The 23,555-nt window shown below is 42.8% G+C and overlaps 1 protein-coding gene across 1 annotated transcript in view; it reads right to left on the minus strand.

Moving 5' to 3' along the window:
* Positions 1-3,995: 3,995 nt before the first annotated feature.
* LOC120544895 (NLR family CARD domain-containing protein 3-like) overlaps positions 3,996-23,555 on the minus strand; it is a 116,504-nt gene continuing 96,944 nt past the window's right edge. The window contains 2 exon segments of the mRNA XM_039778759.1: positions 3,996-4,605; positions 4,708-4,747. Of these exon segments, the coding sequence (XP_039634693.1) occupies positions 4,051-4,605; positions 4,708-4,747 (595 nt within the window). The 3' untranslated portion in view covers positions 3,996-4,050.

Raw genomic sequence — 23,555 nt, forward strand, 5'->3', positions numbered from 1 at the left:
CATGTTAAATCTATGGCAGAAATTATTTTTAGTTTTTATTTAATATCTCAAAAAGTGTATACACAACAATTAACAATACATATGTCAAGCATCCTTTTCAAGACCTGCGTGACAAAATGTTAAACAAATTACTATGTTGAAGGTTCTCTAAGCATGGTTGGGTGACGTCACTTCTGTTGATGTTTCAAACAAAACAGAGAGCTCGCGTATTCAGGGGACAGGCAGCTAGTGATTCGTGAGATGTTTGCTGTATGTGACAAAATAAATGTTTGAGCTAAGAAACTGTGTAGCAAGACTTTGAGAACCTTTAAGCCAGTCAAGCTGAATTAATCCTTGAAGAAACAATACAGTGCATTGTTTTGCCTTTTGCTGTTCTCCTTGATCTGCATAAATTATGTGCTATGTATTGTGTTAAATGTATTAACAGTATAACGTTTTTTGTATTTACCTTTGAAGATTTTCACAGGGTCTAAGACTTCGTCAAATTGACATGATGGAAGACAGCATTGCAGCCAGTTCAGCAACTCTGACCAAAATGGCCAGAAAAATAAGGGAGGTATGTGTGTTTGCGATGGAGAGGTGGAGAAGGCGGACACACCAGCAGATTGGTGGGAGAAGGGAGTTTGTAGTCCTTGATGAGAGCCACTTTCGACACAAACGAAAGGTACATTTTTAGTTTTTAGTTCATAACTTTTTGATACTTGTGAAATACAGTAGTCAATCAAGTTGCTTTTTTATAGTAATATGCTAGTATACTAATAAAATTATTATATCTGGTTTTTTTTCCTGCATCAGTATGGAAGAGGAAGAATGACTGGTGCGTGGGGCTGGCGGAAGTGGGTATTTGGGATGCTTGGCGTGAATGGAAAGTCAAGGAAGCCTATTCTGCGCCTTGTGGAGAAACGGTCCAGGGGGCACCTCGTGCCTTTAGTGGTTCAACATGTCAGACCTGGGACATCAATCGTAAGTGATGAATGGCGTGCCTATCGTGTACTGTCAGTACTTGGGTACAACCATCATTCTGTGAATCACAGTAGGTGGTATGTTGATCACCGTACTGGGGCTCATACTCAACATGTGGAGAGGGCCTGGCGCACTCACAAGGAGCAGATTTGGAGACTGAGGGGAAATCGTTCTGAAAGTCTGCTGTCTGACCATTTGTCCCTCATAGAGTGGAACGAGTGGCTGGCGAAAAAACACCACCATGGTGCATTTGGTCAGCTAATGCACGACATTGCAAAGAAATATAAGTAGGCCTAGGTAATGTTAATGAGGTTTTTATTTTTATTTTTTTATTATTTTTTTGGGGGCTTTTCCCCATCATTGGACAGTGACAGTGGATAGACAGGAAAGACAGAGAGAGAGATGGGGGGTGACACACAGCAAAGGGCATCAGGTCGGATTCAAACCTACCCATAAGTTTTTATTTATTGTAATTACATTTTCTATTTTCCAGTGAAGCATTTTTTGTTATTGTTTGTTCAATATCCTTACTTTAAGCTTTATTTTTCCCCTGGAATGTGTTCTTTGTTGAAAAGAAGAATTTATTTACAGTAGCTTTACATAAATATTTGTACATTTTACATAATATTATTATATACATATGTATATATTGTTGTTTTTGTTAGTTTCTTTTTTGAGAGCATATGGATGCGTTAAATACATTTTTTATTTATTGTAATTACATTTTCTATTTTCCCGTTAAGCATTTATTTCATTGTTTGTTCAATACCCCTTTGTTCATAGTTTATTTTCTTTTTCTTTTTTTACCCTGGGGTGTGTTCTTTCTCACTGTATAAAAAGATTTTGCGTTGAAAAGAAGAATTTATTTAGTTTTAAATAAATATTTGTATGTTTTCTAGCACTTTGATCTTTCTTTCCCTTTTCTTAAAATGTTTTTTTTACTTGTCTTTGTATTTGCTAACCTTTGCAACTAATTTATAAATGCTCTGTAAAGCATAGCGAGTCCTCACTTTAGATGGGCTCACACCATGTAGTCAGCTAATCACTAGTAACTCATGAGTTAATCATGAATTGATGTGTTGGTAAGTGCTTGTTAAAGATGTATCAACACTAACTATCCGTAGGCATATTTCTGAAGGCATGTCCAAATAGAACAATACATGTGTGTGTCCAGGTTCTGTTAGCCTTTGCAACTCATTTATAAATGCTTTGTAAAGCATAGAAAGTCCTCACTTTAGATGGGCTCACACCATGTAGTCAGCTAATCACTAGTAACTCATGAGTTAATCATGAATTGATGTGTTGGTAAGTGCTTGTTAAAGATGTATTAACACTAACTATCCGTAGGCATATTTCTGAAGGCATGTCCAAATAGAACAATACATGTGTGTCCAGTTTCTGTTAGCCTTTGCAACTCATTTATAAATGCTTTGTAAAGCATAGAAAGTCCTCACACAATATACTCAACTAATCATCAGTAACTCCTGAATTAGTCATGTATTACAGTATTAGATGTAGTAACACCCCAGCTATTAGTTCAGGCCTTTTTCTAAATCATAACATTTTATTTAAGGCATGAACAAATGTAGTTGTAGATAGTCTGTTAATCATTAACTTCCTAGTTTTAAACAACATTTTACGTTCTTGAGTACCTAGTTAATAATGATAAAATGAATTAATTTACAAATGGTTAATGCATAATTTACGAATTATTAAAAAATAAACTTATAAACATGTTACATGGCCTTACTTACTATGGACAAACCATTTACTAACTGTATATACAAATGCTGTACTGATTAGAATGAATGTAGGAACTATGATTTACAAATGATAAACAAAAAAATTACTAATAGTTTGTAAATAGTTTATAAAGGGAAAATTATTTAATTTACCAATGTTTTTTGCAATACTTATAAGGTGACAAACTTCTATTTATAAACATAATTTTCAAGAGCCTTATTAACTATGAACAAACCACTTATGAGTGTGTATACAAATGCTTTATTTATGAGAATTAACATAGGAGCAATGCTTTACAAATGATGAACAAAGCATTTAGCAATAGTTAGCAACTGGTTTATAATGGGAACATTTTTTCATTTACAGATGGTTATTTCATTATCTAATAAGTACATATCATGTACTTACAAACATACCTTTCTAGATAGGCTTATTTACTATGAACAAACCATTCATAACTGTGTGAACGAATGCTTTACTGATGATGAATTAGGTAAGAAAAATTGATTAATAATGTGTGAACAAATACTTTACTCATGATGAACAACATATGAACAATTAATAAGTCATGCTTAACAAACCATTAACTGACAGTTAACTAATGCTTAATAAATGATGAATTATGGATAGTTATTATAAAGTGTTACCGTTCCATCTTAAAGGTGGATTTTCTTTCGCCTCGTCCGTCAGGTATTAAAAAAACATTTTTAAAAAGGCATTTAGCAGGTTTAAAAAAACACAGCAGGGCACAAAGTGAAAGAGAAAGGAAGAAAGGGACGGGGAATAGAAAAATCTACTGAACATGTTTCCTAAAATATGAAACCCCCCCTCCCCAGTATGAAGTTACAGCAGCTGGCTGAGCAGATAACTAACGTGGAGAGAAAACAGACAGACTCTCTGCTCCCTGAAGACAACACAATATGAAGATGAAGTGAAAGACTTACATACTGGACTGCTCTGATTGGAGGGTTTCTCACGCTGCAGCTCCACCTGGAAGACCTCTGGGACACCAAGACATCTTATCTTGTGTAAAAGTTAAAAAGAACGACCACAAACATTCTCACAGTAACATTATGCTTTTATTGTGAAAGGAGACAGAATTCAAAACAAAACATGACACAAGTCAACGGCATTTCTACAATTTCATGATCACAGCTTCCATCTTTAAAGGGCTGGAAGTGGAACAAGTTTACAATGTTCACGAGGAATCTGTTCGATCATTCTGAATTATTTTATACAAAGTTCATTCATTCATTTATAACAATAACGTGAAATATTTCTGTAAGTGTGATCCTGTACAGACTGAACTGATCAGCAGTGAGAAACAGGAGGAGACTCTCAGTCCTACACACGACACAGAGACACTGAGGAACCAGGAGACCTGAGCCAGAACCCAGGATAAAGAGGTTGAGTGAATGTAGTGTTTAAGGTGTGGAGGTGGATCAGTGAGTCAGAGGACACTCTGTAAAAGGACAGAGAGCCAGCTGGACAGTCCACATACACTGCTACTCTACCAGAGACAGAGGAGGAGGAGATGGATGTTTCTCTGTTATTGTGCCAGACAGAGTAACGACCATCAGAGCAGTTCAGACTCCAGGACTGATCATTACCTCCAAACACACAGTCATCACTCTGTCCTCTCCTCCTCATTCCTCTGTAACTCACTGCTATATTAACCTCTCCTCTCCTCTCAACCTCCCAGTAACAGCGACCAGTCAGACCATATCTACACAGCAGCTGAGGCCAGTAGTCAAACCTCTCTGGATGATCAGGATATGGCTGATACTCCTCCACACGTGTCACCTTCCTGTTGTCAGACAATTTGAGGTTTCTGTTCACTGTGTTTGTGTTGAGTGTGAGTTCACAGGAATCTGATGGAGAGAACGAGACACAACACAGCTGCAGTTATTAACCAATCAGCACTTTGATGATGACATCAGAGGGTTGAATGAGTGATTTCACAGTTTGATGAATGAAATGGAAAACAGACTTACACTTCCTCAGACCTGGTGTCAACCATCTGACTCCAGCAGGCTCCACCCTGAAAGGAGGGGGGCATTACATCACTCTCCCACACACAGCTTCGTTCTGATCAAATGTAGGGTTGGAATTCACTCATTTTATATTCATATTTGGACTGTCAATCAATTAACATATGTAATTCAGTTTAATTTCCTTTAAAGTGTCCAATCATAACAGAAGTTATCTCAGGACACTTTCCAGATAGAGGAGGTCTAAGTCAGGAAAGTCAGAAACAGCTGGACTTTAAAGGGAGTCTGGGAACTTCTTCCTCTGAAGAGAGAGACACAGAGACATATGAGACCTAGCTGAAACAGACAGTATGACAATAATTTGTGCTTGCAATAAAAAAAGTATTTGGAGAGAGAGAGAGAGAAAGAGAAAGAGAGGCAGGGAGAAAGATAGGGATAGAGAGAGAGGCAGGGAGAGAGGTTACATCAAAAAATAAAGAGAGAGCGAGCTGATGTTGAGCATGTACAGAGATGTGAATAACCTGATTTCTCTGTGTGCCATGTAGCCTAAACATCATATCCTGAATATGATCAAAAACAGGATAATCCTCAAAACTGGAATATTCATCCATCTTCGTCCGCTTATCCAGTGTCGGGTTGCGGGGGAAGCAGCTCCAGCAGGGGACCCCAAACTTCCCTTTCCCGAGCCACATTAACCAGCTCCGACTGGGGGATCCCAAGGCGCTCCCAGGCCAGGTTGGAGATATAATACCTTCACCTAGTCCTGGGTCTTCCCCGAGGCCTCCTCCCAGCTGGACGTGCCTGGAACACCTCCTTAGGGAGGCTCCCATCCTTACCAGATGCCCGAACCACCTCACTGGCTTTTTTCGACATGAAGGAGCAGCGGCTCTACTCCGTGCTCCTCACGGACGACTGAGCTTCTCACCCTATCTCTAAGGGAGACGCCAGCCACTCTCCTGAGGAAACCCATTTTGGCTGCTTGTACTGTGGATCTCGTTCTTTCGGTCATGACCCAGCCTTCATGACCATAGGTGAGGGTAGGAACAAAAACTGACTGGTAGATTGAGAGCTTTCCCTTCTGGCTCAGTTGTCTTTTCGTCACAACGGTGCGATAAATTGAATGTAATACCGCCCCTGCTGCGCCGATTCTCCGACCATTCTCCTGCTCCCCAAGACCACAAGGTATTTGAACTCCTTCACTTGGAGTAAGGACTCATTCCCTACCTGAAGTAAGCACTCCATCGGTTTCCTGCTCAGAACCATGGCCTCAGATTTAGAGGTGCTGATCCTCATCCCAGCCGCTTCACACTTGGCTGCGAATCGATCCAGTGAGTGCTGAAGGTCACAAGCCGATGATGCCATCAGGACCATATCATCTGCAAAGAGCAGCGATGAGATCCCCAGCCCACCGAACTGCAACCCCTCCCCACCCCAACTACGCTTTGATATCCTGTCCATAAATATTACAAACAGGATTGGTGACAAAGTGCAGCCCTGGCGGAGGCCAACCCTCACCTGAAACGAGTCCGACTTACTGCCGAGAACCCGGAAACAGCTCTCGCTTTGGCCGTACAGAGATTGGATGGCCCTAAGAAGAGACCCCATACTCCCGCACTGCCCACAGTATCTCCCGGGGGACCCGGTCATACGCCTTCTCCAAATCCACGAAACACACGTAGACCGGATGGGCATACTCCAAGGCTCCCTTCAGGATCCTTGCCAGAGTGAAGATCTGGTCCATTGTTCCACGACCAGGACGCAATCCACATTGTTCCTCTTCAATCTGAGGTTTGACTATCGGCCGAACCCTCCTTTCCAGCACCTTGGAGTAGACTTTACCAGGGAGGCTGAGAAGTGTGATACCCCTGTAATTGGCACACACCCTCTGGTCCCCCTTTTTGAAAAGGGGAAGCACCACCCCATTCTGCCACTCCTTTGGCACTGTCCCAGACTTCCACGCAATGTTGAAGAGGCGTGTCAACCAAGACATCTCCTCCACACCCAGAGCCTTGAGCATTTCTGGACGGATCTCATCAATCCCAGGGGCTTTGCCACTGTGGAGTTGTTTGACTACCTCATTGACTTCTGCCTGGGAAATTGACAACAATCCCCCAACATCCTCCAGCTCTGCCTCTAACATAGAGGGTGTATTAGTCAGATTCAGGAGTTCCTCAAAGTGCTCCTTCCACCGACCTATTACCTCCTCAGTTGAGGTCAACAGTGTCCCATACTTACTGTACACAGCTTGGATGGTTCCCCGCTTCCCCCTCCTGAGGTGGCGAACGGTTTTCCAGAAGCACCTTGGTGCCGACTGAAAGTCCTTCTCCATGTCTTCTCCAAACTTCTCCCACACCCACTGCTTTGCCTCTTTCACGGCAGAGGCTGCAGCCCTTCGGTACCCTGCAACTGCCTCCGGTGTCCCCTGGGATAACATATCCTGGAAAGACTCCTTCTTCAGTCGGATGGCTTCCCTGACCACCGGTGTCCACCATGGTGTTACCGCCCCTTGAGGCACCAAAGACCCTAAGACCACAGCTCCCCACCGCAGCTTCAGCAATGGAAACTTTGAACATTGTCCACTTGGGTTCAATGCCCCCATCCTCCACAGGGATGCACGAAAAGCTCCGCCGGAGGTGTGAGTTGAAAGTCTGTTGGACAGGGGTCTCCTCCAGATTCTCCCAATTTACCCGCACTACCCGTTTGAGCTTACCAGGTCTGCCCAGAGTCTTCCCCCACCCCCTGACCCAACTCACCACCAGATGGTGATCGGTTGCCAGCTCCGCCCCTCTCTTCCCCCGATGATGAAATGATTATAAAAACGATCATTGACCTTTGGCCTAGGGTGCACTGGTACCAAGTACACTTATGAGCATCCCTATGTTCAAACATGGTGTTTGTTATAGACAATCCATGACTAGCACAGAAGTCCAACAACAAACAACCACTTGGGTTTAGATCAGGGAGACCGTTCCTCTAAATCACGCCTCTCCATGTGTCTCCATCATTGCCCACGTGCGCGTTGAAGTCCCCCAGCAGAACTATGGAGTCCCCCACTGGAGCCCCATGCAGGACTCCACTCAAGGTCTCCAAGAAGGCCGAATACTCCAAACTTTTATTTGGTGCATATGCACAAACAACAGTCAGAGTTTTCCACCCCACAACCCGCAGGATTAGGGAGGCGACCCTCTCGTCCACCGGGTAAACTCCACCGTAGCGGTGCTCAGCCGGGGGCTTGTGAGTATCCCCACACCCACCCAGCGCCTCACACCTTGGGCAACTCCGGAGAAGAAAAGAGTCAAACCTCTATCCAGGAGTATGGTTCCAGAACCGAGACTGTGCATAGATTTAAGGCTCACCATATCTAACCAGTAGCGCTCCACCTCCCGCACCAGTTCTGGGTCCTTCCCCCACAAAGAGGTGACATTCCACGTCCCCAGAGCCAGCGTCTGCCGCCGGGTTCTGGTCCGTCGAGGCCCCTGACCTTCACTGCCACCCATGTGGCAACGCACCCGACCCCAGCTGTTCCTCCCACAGGTGGTGGGCCCAAGGGATCGAGAGATAGGTGCCACATAGCTTTTTCGGGCTGTGCCCAGCCGGGTTCCGTGGCAAACCCGGCCACCAGACGCTCGCTTACGAGCCCTCCATCTGGGCCTGGCTCCAGACTGGGGCCCCAGGCTTCCTCTGGGCAGGGTCACTCTATCTCTTCCTCGGTCACTCATAGGTCTATGTAAACACATATAATACAAACAACATGCTTGATCTGTGGGTTCAGCAATAGCAGCGTCCATAGCATCCAGCAGTTTATCTATGGCAGTGGCTGCCGTGTATTTTACACCTGGGCCTTCAGTACTATCCTACAGCAGTTAAATCACCTTTGAATAACCTCACCATGACACTAGGACATTATGGTGTGGAATAACGTGATTTAACACAAGGCTCAAAACCTAGAGACACCTAATACACTACTGCAGAGACATGAACACACTCTGACTGAAGCCATCACTTTCACACAGTATGACAGGATGCTTCATCACATATAGTCAAAATGAATGGAATTACCGAAGAAACCAAAACAAACCCACAACAACCAAAAGTCATATTTACTCACACGGTGACCAGGGGCCTGTTTCACAAAACCAAGATAAGGGATTAAGCCAGGATTTCCCAGTTATCCTGGATGAATTAAGCCTTGATTCGGTTTCACAAAAGCGGAGGCACATAAATCACCATGGAGATTTATTCTGTGCAGCTAGCCTGCTCCTGACCAGGCTAACAGCCAGGATTTATTTAATCCTGGAGCCTTTTCTGATCACCCAGCAGTGGTTTTACCCTATTGTTATTATCAGCCTGGATTAAAATACAACAGGTGCATATTGCTGTTCATTTAAGTACTGATATTATTTAAAGTTGTGACCATTATGTTTTTATAATTATTCATGTGACAGTCATTGTTACTGTTATATTGCTGTATGAAGACTGCTGTTCATATTGTTGTTAGAAGTTTGATGAATATATTATGGCAGTTGTTGAGATAATTAGAAAAGGCTTTCATTGTTTTGTCTGTTACTAAGGGCAATACATACAATGCTGTACATTTCTATAGTTGACCAATGCACCTTGAATTATTTTAGTTGATTAATTTTTTTTAAATTCTTTAACAATAAGGATCATGTTTGTTCTACTTCCATTTGCATTGTATTTGGCATTCTTAGCACACAATTTATGTTGTCCAGTAAACTGGGAGTATTGTACAATTTAAGAACATATCCTAATTGTACAATCCTCCCAAATGATAGTCTTAGTTCACTGGACCAGTAACTATCTAGTGATGTAGGCTACTGTACATTCATGGAACAACAGGGAGAGGGCACCTCAATGGTTTTTGACCTTATATATTGCCGGGGGGAAATAGCTGATGAATATACTCTGTTCCATTCATGTTTTCAGTGTGCATGGAATTTATCACTTAATTATCTTCATAGTTTCTAGATTTTAGAGTCCAATTTCTTCAGTGTCTTTATTTCTATGTCCATATATACAGGGAGCAAGGCATATAATATGTAGAGAAGGAAACTCGGCCTCTATAAAAAAAAAAAAATGAAATGCGAGAAAAAGCGTGGCAGATAATAGTGGACAGACTGAATGATAGTCTAAAAATATACATTTATGAAATACTGCTCTTAACTGAAACCATTCAATGAGTCACATAATGTGTGACAATTTCATCCTGTGAAAGTGTTTTCATTTTAATAGAAATACAGTTTAAAAACTCATCTTCCACTATCACTTTCCCATTAGAGGTTTCATAAACCTCAGGTTTTGTATGAGAACATGCAGCACCAGCAGCACACAATGCCACCCCTCACCGTTGACATAAACACACACGCCCATGTATCCTCACACAGTTTTCGCACTTGCACATATGGTCAAAGTAATGTAGTCATATCTGTAGTGACTTAATACAGTGGGTACGGCAAGTATTCACACCCCTTTAAATTTTTCACTCTTTGTTTCATTGCAGCCATTTGCTAAAATCAAAAAAGTTCATTTTATTTCTCATTAATGTACACTCAGCACCCCATCTTGACAGACAAAAACAGAAATGTAAATTAAAAAATAAAAACTGAAATATCACATGGTCATAAGTATTCAGACCCTTTTATTTAACTCACATGCTGTCCATTTCTTCTGATCCTCCTTGAGATGGTTCTACTCCTTCATTGGAGTCCTGCTGTGTTTAATTAAACTGATTGGACGTGATTAGGAAAGGCACACACCTGTCTATATAAGACCTTACAGCTCACAGTGCACGTCAGAGAAAATGAGAATCATGAGGACGAAGGAACTGCCCAAGCAGCTCAGAGACAGAATTGTGGCAAGGCACACATCTGGCTGGTTACAAAAGAATTTCTGCAGCACTCAAGGTTCCTAAGAGCACAGTGGCCTCCATAATCCTTAAATGGAAGAAGTTTGGGATGACCAGAACTCTTCCTAGACCTGGCTGTCCAGCCAAACTGAGCAATCGTGGGAGAAGAGCCTTGGTGAGAGAGGTAAAGAAGAACCCAAAGATCACTGTGGCTGAGCTCCAGAGATGCAGTAGGGAGATGGGAGACAGTTCCACAAAGTCAACTATCACTGCAGCCCTCCACCAGTCGGGGCTTTATTGCAGAGTGGCCCGACGGAAGCCTCTCCTTAGTGCAAGACATATGAAAGCCCGCATAGAGTTTGCCAAAAAACACATGAAGGACTCCCAGACTATGAAAAATAAGATTCTCTGGTCTGATGAGACCAAGATTGAACTTTTTGGCGTTAATTCTAAGCGGTATGTGTGGAGAAAATCAGGCACTGCTCATCACCTGCCCAATACAATCCCAACAGTGAAACATGGTGGTGGCAGAATCATGCTATGGGGGTGTTTTTCAGCTGCAGGGACAGGACGACTGGTTGCAATTGAAGGAAAGATGAATGCGGCCAAGTACAGAGATATCCTGGAAGAAAACCTCATCCAGAGTACTCAGGACCTCAGACTGGGCGCGAAAGTTCACCTTCCAACAAGACAATGACCCGCGCAACACCGCTAAAATAACAAAGGAGTGGCGTGCGGAACAACTCTGTGACCAGGGCGGCGTGACCATAGGCGTACCGAAGCGCGATTGCCTAGGGCGGCCAAAGTGTTAGGGCGCGCGGGGCCACCTTTAGGGTCTACTTCCCATTAATGATAGAATTAGAACGACAAGCGAAATAAAACGTGTTTATTAAACATGATCATCCTAAGGCGCCCCCTCAGCCACACGTTTACTTGTCAACCTTTCATTATGCGACGTTTCCAGTCTACGGGTCAAACTCAAATACACGGAGCTCTGAAGCAGACCTGTGTGTTGCTTAGTGTCCACTCTCGCTGTAAAAATAGAGACGAGCAGCAGCACTGACACGGAGCTGCTGCAGCGCACCTTCCCCGGTCTGTGCAGCTTCAGGTTTATAATGGACGTGCTCTGCTGTGGGCATGCTGTGGCTGTGTCCCTATTTCTGCGTAGTATTGTGTTTCCACCTCCGATGTAGAGCAGCGTACAGCCACTTCCCTAAACTGTCTCATTCAGAGACCAGCGTCTCAAACAGCTCTATGTCTGTCAGGAGGTCTGACATCTACCGTATCAGCAGAACAATCACGTAATGCACAGCAGACTATGGTGAAATTTAGTGACTTTATTCTTGTAATAGTCTATTGTATTATCACTTTATTTTTCTCACAATATCACGACTCCTCCAAACCTCAGAGAACACAGATGAGATATACTGTATTTTGAATGTGCACAAAGTTTTGAACATGAGCAGAAATCTTGCTCAAACACATCTGAAATATTACAGTCGAGTGGTTTATTAATTCATTAAAATGAATTCATGTAACATTCAGGTGAATAATCTTCATATGCACATTTAAGGTGGTTACTTCCTCAACAAAAGAAGCAAAAGAGGGAAATGATGCCTAGGGATTCAGATATAATTAGAAACATTGATCCAAAGGAGAATAAACAGATGAAAGCAATACAGAATGCCTGAGAGCCTTACTGCAAAATATTCCATTATGTTTTTATATTTGGATTGTAATCTCTGTTTCCCTTTTAGATAAAGATATTTCCAGCATAAATTGATTCAGAAAAAGGTAAAAAAAAAAAAGTGTATAAAAATTCACCAGAATGCAGGAAATTAAGTATTTAATGCTCAAAATTTTCAGGGGGTTGACCCCCAGACCTCCCCGTTATAAGTCACCATGCACACAAATCTGGAAACAAAACACTGGCCTTTGGGTGGCCAGACCAGTTATGATTAGACCAAATGTTGGTGCCATCTATTTTACATGGAAGCTAGAAACTAAAATGAACATACATTGCTACTCTATCACTGACACAGCGCTGTGGAGATCTGGCTATGTGAGACTGGGGGGGTGGGCGCAAAACTCAATCTCGCCTAGGGCAACCAAAGGGCTAGAACCGGCCCTGTCTGTGACCATTCTTGACTGGCCCAGCCAGAGCCCTGACCTAAACCCAATTGAACATCTCTGGAGAGACCTGAAAATGGCTGTCCACCAACGTTCACCATCCAACCTGACGGAACTGGAGAGGATCTGCAAGGAAGAATGGCAGAGGATCCCCAAATCCAGGTGTGAAAAACTTGTTGCATCATTCCCAAGAAGACTCATGGCTGCACTAGCTCAAAAGGATGCTTCTACTCAATTCTGAGCAAAGGGTCTGAATACTTATGATCATGTGATATTTCAGTTTTTCTCTTTTAATAAATTTGCAAATACTTCTACATTTCTGTTTTTTTCTGTCAAGATCGGGTGCTGAGTGTCATTTTATGAGAAATAAAATAAACTTTTTTGATTTTAGCAAATGGCTGCAATGAAACAAAGAGTGAAAAATGTAAAGGGGTCTGAATACTTTCCGTACCTACTGTATATAGTTTCAAGTTTTCAAGTTTCAAGTTTATTTGTCACATGCATAGTCATACACTTACAACAAGCAGTGAAATGAATTCCTGACTCTACTCCAACTGTGCTATCTCATAGCTAATGACATAATTAAGTTTATAGAATAAAAGTCAAGTTAAAAACATAAATTAATAAGAAACTAAAAATAAAAATATACCACCCAGATACCCCTACTCATAAATATAATAAAACCTTGTACTACTAAAGTGCTCACTAAAGTAGATCCAGGGCTTAAAGTGCAAGGTGCGTTGAGCAGTTTGTTTTGATTCAGGAGACTAACAGCTTGTGGCTAAAAACTCCTCCTGAATCTTTCCGTATTTGCCATGATGCTCCTGAATCGCTTGCCTGATTTCAGCAGCTGAAATAGGCAGCTGCCAGGGTGGGAGGTGTCTTTTCAAATCTTGACAGCCCTACTCCAACGTCTCTTCTGATAGAGTTCATCCAAAGGTGGGAGAGCTGAGCCGCAGCAACACTCAGCAGCACGGATCACTCTTTGGAGGACCTTCCTGTCCTTCTCACAGCTATTGCTATACCACGCTGCCATACTCTGCATCAGGATACTCTCTACAGTGGCAGAGTAAAAAGATCTTAAAATTGCTGGGGGGGCTCCAAACTTCCTCAGCTGCCTTAGATGGTACAGGTGCTGATTAGCTTTCCTGGCTGTAGTCTGGGTGTGAGCAGACCAAGTAAGGTCCTCAGAAATGGTGACACCCAGATATTTAAAACAGCACACACGCTCTACAGGAACCCTGTTGATGTTGAGGGGTGCATAGGAGTGCTGACCCCTTCTGAAATCCACTACAAGCTCCTTTTTTTGCTGATGTTAAGTTGGAGGCAGTTAGTCTGGCACCATAATGCCAGACTCTGTACCTCCTCCCTGTAGGCCATCTCAATATTATTGGAGATGGACACCAGCACTACTGTATCATCTGCAAATTTTATGATGGAGATGGAGCTGTGCACGGCTGCACAGTCAAACGTGTACAGTGAGTACAGTAGTGGGCTAAGCACACACCCTTTTGGTGCTCTGGTATTAATGGAGATGGAGCTATCTAATTAAGCAACTGAGGGCGAACATGTTTTCTAGGCTAAAAAAAACAGATTCGGTGAACTATTTATTCAGATTTCTTCTACGAGATAGAGATAAGAGTAAAGTTCTTGCATGGATCCCTATCAGCGGACTCACCCACTGTGGCCTGGCTGTGTGATCCCCTGGTCTAATGTCATTTACAGCAGGGTGACACTAAGCATCCTCAGCAGCAATCACAGCCGTGGTCAGCTCATCTTCCTCCGGCTGCTTTTCTTCGTCCCGGTTGGTGACAAGTTCACCATATCTCTCAGTCTCATTTACAGGTTTTGATAAAGTCTCCACACCTTGACGTTTAGGGAGTAAAAACTATCCATTGCTAGCGTTAGACTCACTTCTCTAATCCTAACGGCTCCATATATTGAGGTCTTCTTCTGTGTGAAAACGTTACTGCGGAAGTAAGGTCAAATGTTCAATGTGTGCTGCACCCTTTGGCCGAATACGATCACCTGTGTTTTTTAGCCTAAAAATAATCGGTTTGTTTTATTAATTTATTTATTCATTTTTCAAATATAAATTATACTATTCACTGCTCAAATCTTTAACAACTAAACACAAATCACACCTAAACACCTAAAGCAAGCAGTAATAGCTAGTAAAATCATTTCACTAAAAAATACAATATACAATATATAAACTACATATGAAATTAATAAATATATATATATATATATATATTAGAAATGAATATGTAGGCCTTTAATTATAAAAATATAAAAATATAAATTTCTGATTCTGACAATTTCTTGGCCAGCAGAAAAGGCCTGTGATCTACAGATCGAGTCATAACAATGAATATTCTGATTACAGTTTTTTCCGATTGCTAAACGACAGTGGGCACAACTGGAGTCACATGTGCAAAACTCAAACTACAGTCTGCACTACCAACAGTCACCTGAGCTAAACAGTTCACATCACCTGCAAAACAGGCTCAGTGCAGCCAAACACTATGAACAAGCCTCACTGAGATAACACACACTGTCACTCAGAACACACTGAGAGTAAAAACACTAGCATCAAACACCAAGACAGAAATTACAAACTTTCTCATCTTTACAGTTTGAGTGACTTCACACTACTCAATAGTTTATTTAAGGAAAAGATATAGATTGTATACTACACCAATTTTTACATGAGGTAAACAAGAAGGAATGAAAATTTTCTTCAATATAGTATTTTGTCTCTAGTAATTTATGAAATTACTGGGGAAAAAAACTAAAGGTACATAACAGTAACAAAGAATAGTGTGACTAATCCTGCCTCTCTCCAGCATCATGTGGCAAGTTTTCATCACATTGGATGTCTGCATCATCTCTAAATAAAAATTCATTGCTTTCACCTCCATTACTTTCTGAAAACAGTAAGAATGCAGTTTTACTATTGTAAAGATATAGTGTTTTTCACTTTTTTTTATAGCTGTGTATATAACCTCAGACATCTTACCTGGACATGTTGGTATCTCTGCTCTTTTAACTGTTTCTCTCAAACGGTACAGTGTATAATTGTTTCATTCTTACAGTTTTTTGGATTGCTTACACACTAAAATTAAAAGTAGTACACTATTAGCAAAACCTTACACTCAACAAGCAAAACATCAGCCCATATTTGCACAACTATAAGCACATTGTCAACCTCACACTTATTGCAAAACTCTACACACAGTGATATGCAAAACACTAAACACACTTAACATACATTACACACAAAAATCTATCATGAAGTCACTTCCTTGCAATACCAAAGCACTGACTGTCAAATTACAGCACCGTCCAACCAATTGGTTCAACACAGTCATCAGGTGTGCAAACACTTGTTTGCCTAATTGTAGACACACCAATCAGGCGTATAAGCACTATAAAAAGCAGCAGGTGAGTTCATCGGTCTTCAAGCACAATGGAAAGAGTCAGAGAAAGAGTAAGACGAGGAGGAGAATGAGGAGAATGAGGAGAACGAGGAGGAGGACAAGGAGGAGGAGGAAGGGGAGGAAGAGGAATCAACAGAGGAAGAGGAAGAGATGGAGGTCATGCTGGAGGTAGAGGTAGAGGAAGAGGAAGAGGAAGAGGAAGACAAGAAGGTGCTCAAAGAGGACCGAATCTGACAAATGAGATCCTGTTACATGTCAGACAAAGCACCTGTCGGCATGGGTCTCTCTCTTGTTGTTCCTTCTCTTGCTTACTCTGCTTTCTCTCCAGGTGATTGAGATGATTGCTTTCCACCTGTGTTTGGAGTGGTCCAATCAGCATGCGAGGTGGAAGTCAATAAAAGGACTTCTGAGAAGCAGGAGCTCAGTCTTGCTCTGCATTGCTGGCTGGTTGCCAGTGTTCCTGTCCTTTATGCTGAGGCTGCTTTGTTATTAAACTTAAGAGTTTTGTGAGGTGGAGGTTGAGGACCGTAGGTAAGTTGGGGTACCCTGTACATTTTTGCACGTAGTTGATCATTGTATAGATACACCAGGCTTAGTGGTTGTTGCCGCCTGTGTAACGTTCTCTTAATCTTTTTGTAGAGAAGCAGGCTAGGTATTTGGTTTGATTTTGTTTTGCTTGTAGAGCTAGTGGTGAGTTAGGCCCTGTTTTGTTATATTGATTTCATTTGTTTGGCACAACCTCCAGGTCCCATCCTCCACCCTCCTGTTGTGAACTATTTCCATGTTTGGAATAAAGACCAAATGTTTCACTTCTACACGGACTCTTTCACATTTTATTGATTGTCGTGTTACAGTCCCTGAATCCCTCAGAGGGGTCGTAACACAAGTGGGGGCTCGTCCGGGATATCATTTTCCTGAGCTAAGACAATCAATGTTGGTGAGTCATTGTGGTTGTGACATTAGTAGCAATGGGATTCAATATTCAAGACTTTATTGAAAATCCCAGCATTGAGAAAGTTGATTCATGCCGCAAGGATGATCTACTGTGTATTGCATCGTACTACAACATTCGTGTTCAAAAATATGGTGTTAAGACAGAAATTAAAAAGAAGGTAATGGAAACACTAATTGAGTTGAAGGTCCTTGATGTCCCTATTAACGTTGAGCATGCTAGTGCAGCGAGTTCTCCTGATGATTCTGTGTTGGGAGCATGTGCTTCCTCTGTGCTAGAAAAACAGGGAGAAACACTAGACGCAACTCCAAGAGAAACGGCTAAACCTAATCCTTCTCCAGTAACCATGCCCCCGCTATGAGCCTTTCTCCCCAGAGGGCCTTGGATCCAGTATTGATGCTAAGCTAAAGGTTCGCTGAATCGCCTTCAGCTGGAAGCAAATGAGAAGGAGATGGTGCGTAAAGCAGACTACACCCTACAGGTACGCAAGTTAGAAATTGATGCTGACAAGGAAGTAAAGTTACGGCAGCTTGAGATAGAGGCCATGAAAATCACTTCTAGTCAGACTAAGTCCACACTGTCTCACATTAGTTCACACCAGAAAGGTTTTGATGTCAGTAAGAATATCTCATTAGTACCAACATTTCGGGAGGCAGAGGTTGACTCGTACTTTAATGCATTTGAGAGGATTGCTACTGCATTAAACTGGCCTAGCGATATGTGGCCTATCCTACTTCAATGCAGGCTAGTGGGTAAAGCGCAAGAGGTTGTCTCGTCTCTTTCCTTAGAAGATAGTTTGGAATACAAGGTGCTTAAAGAGTCAATTTTGCGTGCTTATGAGCTTGTGCCAGAGGCTTACAGACAGAAGTTCAGAAACCATAGAAAATCTAGTGGTCAAACTTTTGTTGAGTTTGCTCGTGAAAAGGGGGTTCTCTTTGATAAATGGTCTACTTCTAATGAGGTGAAGAGTGATTTTGAGTCCCTCCGGCAGTTGATGCTCTTGGAAGATTTCAAGAACACTTTACCAGAGAAGCTGGTGGTGTTCTTGAACGAACAGAAAGTGACTTCTCTGTCTAAAGCAGCTGTCTTAGCTGATGAGTTTGTTTTAACTCACAAAAATGTGTTTGTGTCTTCCCGCCCAGACAGAGTTGCAGATTCACGTACCATGAAGCCTGACATTAGCCACCTTCCTCTTGAAAAGGACAAGGGACAGCGGTCGTCTCTCCGTGGGGAACGTGAATGCTTTTATTGTCATAAGAAGGTTCACATTATTGCTGAGTGTCTTTCTCTGAAGCGTAAACAGCAGTTTGAGTCTGGCTTAACTCAACCAAAAGGCATGGGTCTGGTGAAGAGAGTGTCTTTCCCTGACCTTATCGGGTCACAAATTGAACCTGATCCCTGTTTCAAACCGTTTATTTCGGAAGGCTATGTTTCTCTAACTGGAGAATCTGAAGAGCAGCAGCCAATAACGATACTGAGAGACACAGGGGGCTCCCAGTCTATCATTCGAGAAGGCATCTTGTCTTTGTCCTCTAAATCATCATGCCAGTCAAGTGCAGTGGTGCAAGGCATTGGAATGAGTTTCGTACCTGCTCCTTTGCACAAAGTTTACATTCAGTCCCCTCTGGTCAATGGGTTTTTTAAAGTTGCTGTTCTCCCTTCCTTGCCTATTAAAGGTGTTGATTTCATTCTGAGCAATGATTTAGCTGGGGGCAAGGTTATGCCAGTTCCTGAAGTCCTAAACAGTCCTGATTTTGACACAGAGCCTGATGAAACACAAATGCTTCATGATGTATTTCCTGCTTGCGTGGTCACAAGGGCCCAGGTGAAAAACTATGGCATTGACCTGTCTGACTCTTTTCTGGTTGCCGAACAGGTCCCTGATACTGTGAATGGGACCAAGATTCAGCCTGATGTCCAGCTCGCTGACGTACAGTCAACACTTTTCAGTCCGGATGTTGTGCAGCCATTGGCCACCAGGACGGAATTCGTTGCAGCACAGCAAGGTGATAAAACCCTTTTAAAATGTTGTTCCTCTGTTCTCAGCCAGGAGGACGCTTCCAAGACCAAAGTAGCCTATGTTCTTGAGGATGGCTTACTGATGCGTCGATGGACTAGTGATGTCTCGGAGGAGGGAGACTGGAGCTCAGCAAACCAAGTAGTTGTGCCCACGGCCTACCGTTCTCAGGTACTGTCCTTGGCTCATGACCACCTATGGTCAGGACACATGGGGGTCACTAAAACCTATGATAGAGTCCTTAGGCATTTCTTTTGGCCAGGACTGAAATCTGACGTTGTTCATCATTGTCGTACCTGCCATGTGTGTCAAGTCACTGGGAAACCAAACCAGGTGATTCCCCCTGCTCCTCTCCATCCCATCCCAGTAATGGGTGAGCCATTTGAAAGAGTGATCGTGGATTGTGTGGGACCATTGCCCAAGACTAAAATCTGGAAATCAGTTCTTACTAACTGTGATGTGTGCTTCTACTAGGTTTCCAGAAGCAATCCCACTACGGACAATAACTGCTCCTGTTGTTGTAAAAGCTCTGGTGAAGTTCTTCTCAATGTTTGGCCTGCCAAAAGTGGTTCAAACGGATCAAGGAACCAATTTTAAATCAAAGGCATTTGCCCGGGCACTTCAAACATTAGGTGTTAAACATGTAACCTCTAGTCCCTATCATCCTGAAAGTCAAGGAGCACTAGAGAGATTTCATCAGACTATGAAATCAATGTTACGCAAGAACTGTAATGAGTCGCAGAAGGATTGGGACGACAGTGTGCCGCTTGTGTTGTTTGCAGCCCGTGAAGTTGTACAGGAGTCTCTAGGATTCAGCCCTGCTGAACTGGTGTTCGGACACGAAGTGAGAGGTCCTTTGAAGGTATTTAAAGAGCTACTGGTCAGGCCTGAGAAGAAAGTCAAAAGTATTCCAGAGTATGTTGCTAGGCTCAAAGATCGTCTGCAACATGCCTGTGCTTTGGCTAAAGATGCCCTGACTTCTTCCCAGCTCAAGATGAAGAAATACTATGACCGTAAAGCAGTTGTACACATGTTCCAGCCAGGCGACAAGGTTTTGATTCTCTTGCCTATACTCGGTTCTGCACTCTCTACCAAATTTTCTGGTCCTTATGTTGTAGAGAAAAAACTCAGTGATACCAACTACGTCATCCAGACTCCTGATCGCAGGCGACGATCCAGAGTGTGTCATGTCAACATGATGAAACTGTACTACTCACGGGAGAGTCAAAGTGAGTCAACCACAGTCCGGGGTGAGCATCAAGCCATATCTCCTATGGCTTCCATTTCAAAGGTGAGCCCTCCTGAAGATAATGATGGTTTGGTGATGCGTGGTGCTACACCACAAGGGGCAAGGCTGAGTAATACTGAAGTGCTGTCTGACTTGGGCCGCTACTTGTCTCATCTGCCTGGTGACCAAGGTAAAGATTTAAAGGACCTAATACATTGTTTCCCCTGTTTGTTTAATGACATCCCCTCTCAAACTTCTGTCATCGCTCATGATGTGTTTGTTCAGCCGCCCTAAGCCACTCAAGCAGCATGCATATCGTTTAGTCCTGCCAAGAGGGAAGCCATGAAGAAGGAGGTTGACTATCTGGTGCAAAACGGATTTTGCGGTTCGTTCCAGTCCATGGAGCTCCCCTTGTCTTTTGGAGATGAAGTCAGATGGAAGTCCAAGGTTCTGCACTGATTTTCGCAAGGTGAATTCTGTCACTGTTCCAGATGCACATCCATTACCTCTTATTGAGGACTGTATCGATGAAATTGGTCCTGCTGCCTATGTCACAAAGCTTGATATGTTAAAGGGATACTGGCAAGTACCTTTAACCACTCGTGCTTCTGAAATTTCTGCTTTTGTGACCCCTGACAATTTTCTTCAATACACTGTTATGCCCTTTGGAATGTGTAACGCTCCTGCTACTTTCCAGAGACTGGTAAATACTGTATTGGGGGATGTTCCCAACTGCAGAGCGTATCTCGATGATATTGTTGTGTTCTCTGAGGACTGGACTAGTCATTTGAATACTTTGAGGGACGTTTTCAGACGTCTGTCATCTGCATCCCTAACCCTTAATCTTGCTAAATGTGATTTTGGGAAGGGTACTGTTCTCTATCTTGGCCAACAGGTTGGTCGGGGACAGGTGCGTCCTGCGGATGCAAAGGTTAAGGCCATTGCTGAGTTTCCCGTACCTACTACCAGGAAAGAGCTGCGGCGATTTCTGGGGATGGCTGGCTACTATCGTCGTTTCTGCAAAAACTTTTCCTCTGTAGCAGCCCCGCTGACAGATTTGACCAGTCCCTCGAGGCCCTTCGTTTGGTCAAGTGAGTGCCAATGTTCTTTTGAGAGCCTTAAAGGTATGCTGTGTTGCACTCCTGTTTTGTCTGCCCCAGACTTTTCCCTGCCCTTCAGTCTTGAAGTTGACGCAAGTGCAGTTGGAGCGGGGGCTGTTCTCCTGCAAGAGGACAATCATGGCATTGGCCATCCTGTGAGTTACTTTTCATGCAAGTTCAACAAACATCAACTCAACTATTCCACCATTGAAAAGGAAGCACTTGCATTGTTGTATGCGTTACAACATTTTGAAGTTTATCTTGGATCAAGCATTAAGCCCATTAAGGTCTTCACAGATCATAATCCTCTTGTGTTTCTCTCCAGGATGTACAATCACAACCAACGTCTTATGCGTTGGTCTCTGATAGTTCAAGACTACAACCTGGACATAAGCCATAGGAAGGGGTCTGAAAATATTCTTGCTGATGCTTTGTCACGTGCTATGTAGTATTTTTTGTTGATGTAGATCCAAGCCTTGTGTTAGGTGTGAATTTGTTAAGCATTGCTTGGATTTATATGGGTGGGGGTGTTACATGTCAGAAAAAGCACCTGTCGGCATGGGTCTCTCTCTTGTTGTTCCTTCTCTTGCTTACTCTGCTTTCTCTCCAGGTGATTGAGATGATTGCTTTCCACCTGTGTTTGGAGTGGTCCAATCAGCATGCGAGGTGGAAGTCAATAAAAGGACTCCTGAGAAGCAGGAGCTCAGTCTTGCTCTGCATTGCTGGCTGGTTGCCAGTGTTCCTGTCCTTTATGCTGAGGCTGCTTTGTTATTAAACTTAAGAGTTTTGTGAGGTGGAGGTTGAGGACCGTAGGTAAGTTGGGGTACCCTGTATATTTTTGCACGTAGTTGATCATTGTATAGATACACCAGGCTTAGTGGTTGTTGCCGCCTGTGTAACGTTCTCTTAATCTTTTTGTAGAGAAGCAGGCTAGGTATTTGGTTTGATTTTGTTTTGCTTGTAGAGCTAGTGGTGAGTTAGGCCCTGTTTTGTTATATTGATTTCATTTGTTTGGCACAACCTCCAGGTCCCATCCTCCACCCTCCTGTTGTGAACTATTTCCATGTTTGGAATAAAGACCAAATGTTTCACTTCTACACGGACTCTTTCACATTTTATTGATTGTCGTGTTACAGTCCCTGAATCCCTCAGAGGGGTCGTAACAGATCCGCACAACACTGGTTGACCACGTTGCTGAGGGAGACTGGACTGCGAGTACAGCCAAATCTAAGCCGATACACAGTGGCAAGTGTGATAAGAACATTTTGACTGGAAAATAGGTATTGTAAAAATATCATCATATCAAACACATCTGCACGGTTTCAGTAACTGCTTACAGTACTGTATTCTATGCACTATCAGCACTTCTGTTACCTTTTCCTGTGAAATTACTGTACTATTGTATACTGTTTTTTTTCTACATAGGATTGAGGGTCAGGAACGACAAGGGGGAAGGCCTCCTATGTTCACAGCACAGCAAGAGAGGGAGATAGTAAACTGGTTTTGGCCAACAATGCTATAACACTCAATCAGCTCCAAACTAACATTGTCAATGACCACGCCAGTTTCAACGATATCCATCAGGTCTCAACATCAACACTGGCACGCATCCTAAAAAAAAAAACATATTCAAATGAAGCAAATTTATCGAGTGCCTTTCGAGGGCAATTCCGACAGGGTGAAACGACTGCGGCATGATTATGCAGAGGTATGTATTTACTTTAGCAGTGTGATCTTGCATACTGTCTTATAATCTTTTACTGTACTGTAATATATGTATACTACATCTACACTGAACTACACAATGTTGCCTGACACTGTTCTTCAGAGAGTTTTACGAATGGATGGAGAGGAGATCCAGCATGAGTTCATTTACGTAGATGAGGCTGGGTTCAACCTGACGAGAACACGAAGGTGGGGAAGAAACATCATTGGCCACAGGGCTATAGTCTATGTCCCAGGGCAACGTGGGGGTAATATAACACTCTGTGCAGCCATTACACAGAATGGGGTCCTCCACCGCCAAGCCCATATGGGCCCTTACAACACAGCACTCATACTTACATTCTTGGACCAATTGCACAACATAACAGCATCAAATCGATCATATGCAATACATTGT

The sequence above is a fragment of the Perca fluviatilis genome, chromosome 2 (genome assembly GCF_010015445.1).
Source record: "Perca fluviatilis chromosome 2, GENO_Pfluv_1.0, whole genome shotgun sequence".
NCBI lineage: Eukaryota > Metazoa > Chordata > Actinopteri > Perciformes > Percidae > Perca > Perca fluviatilis.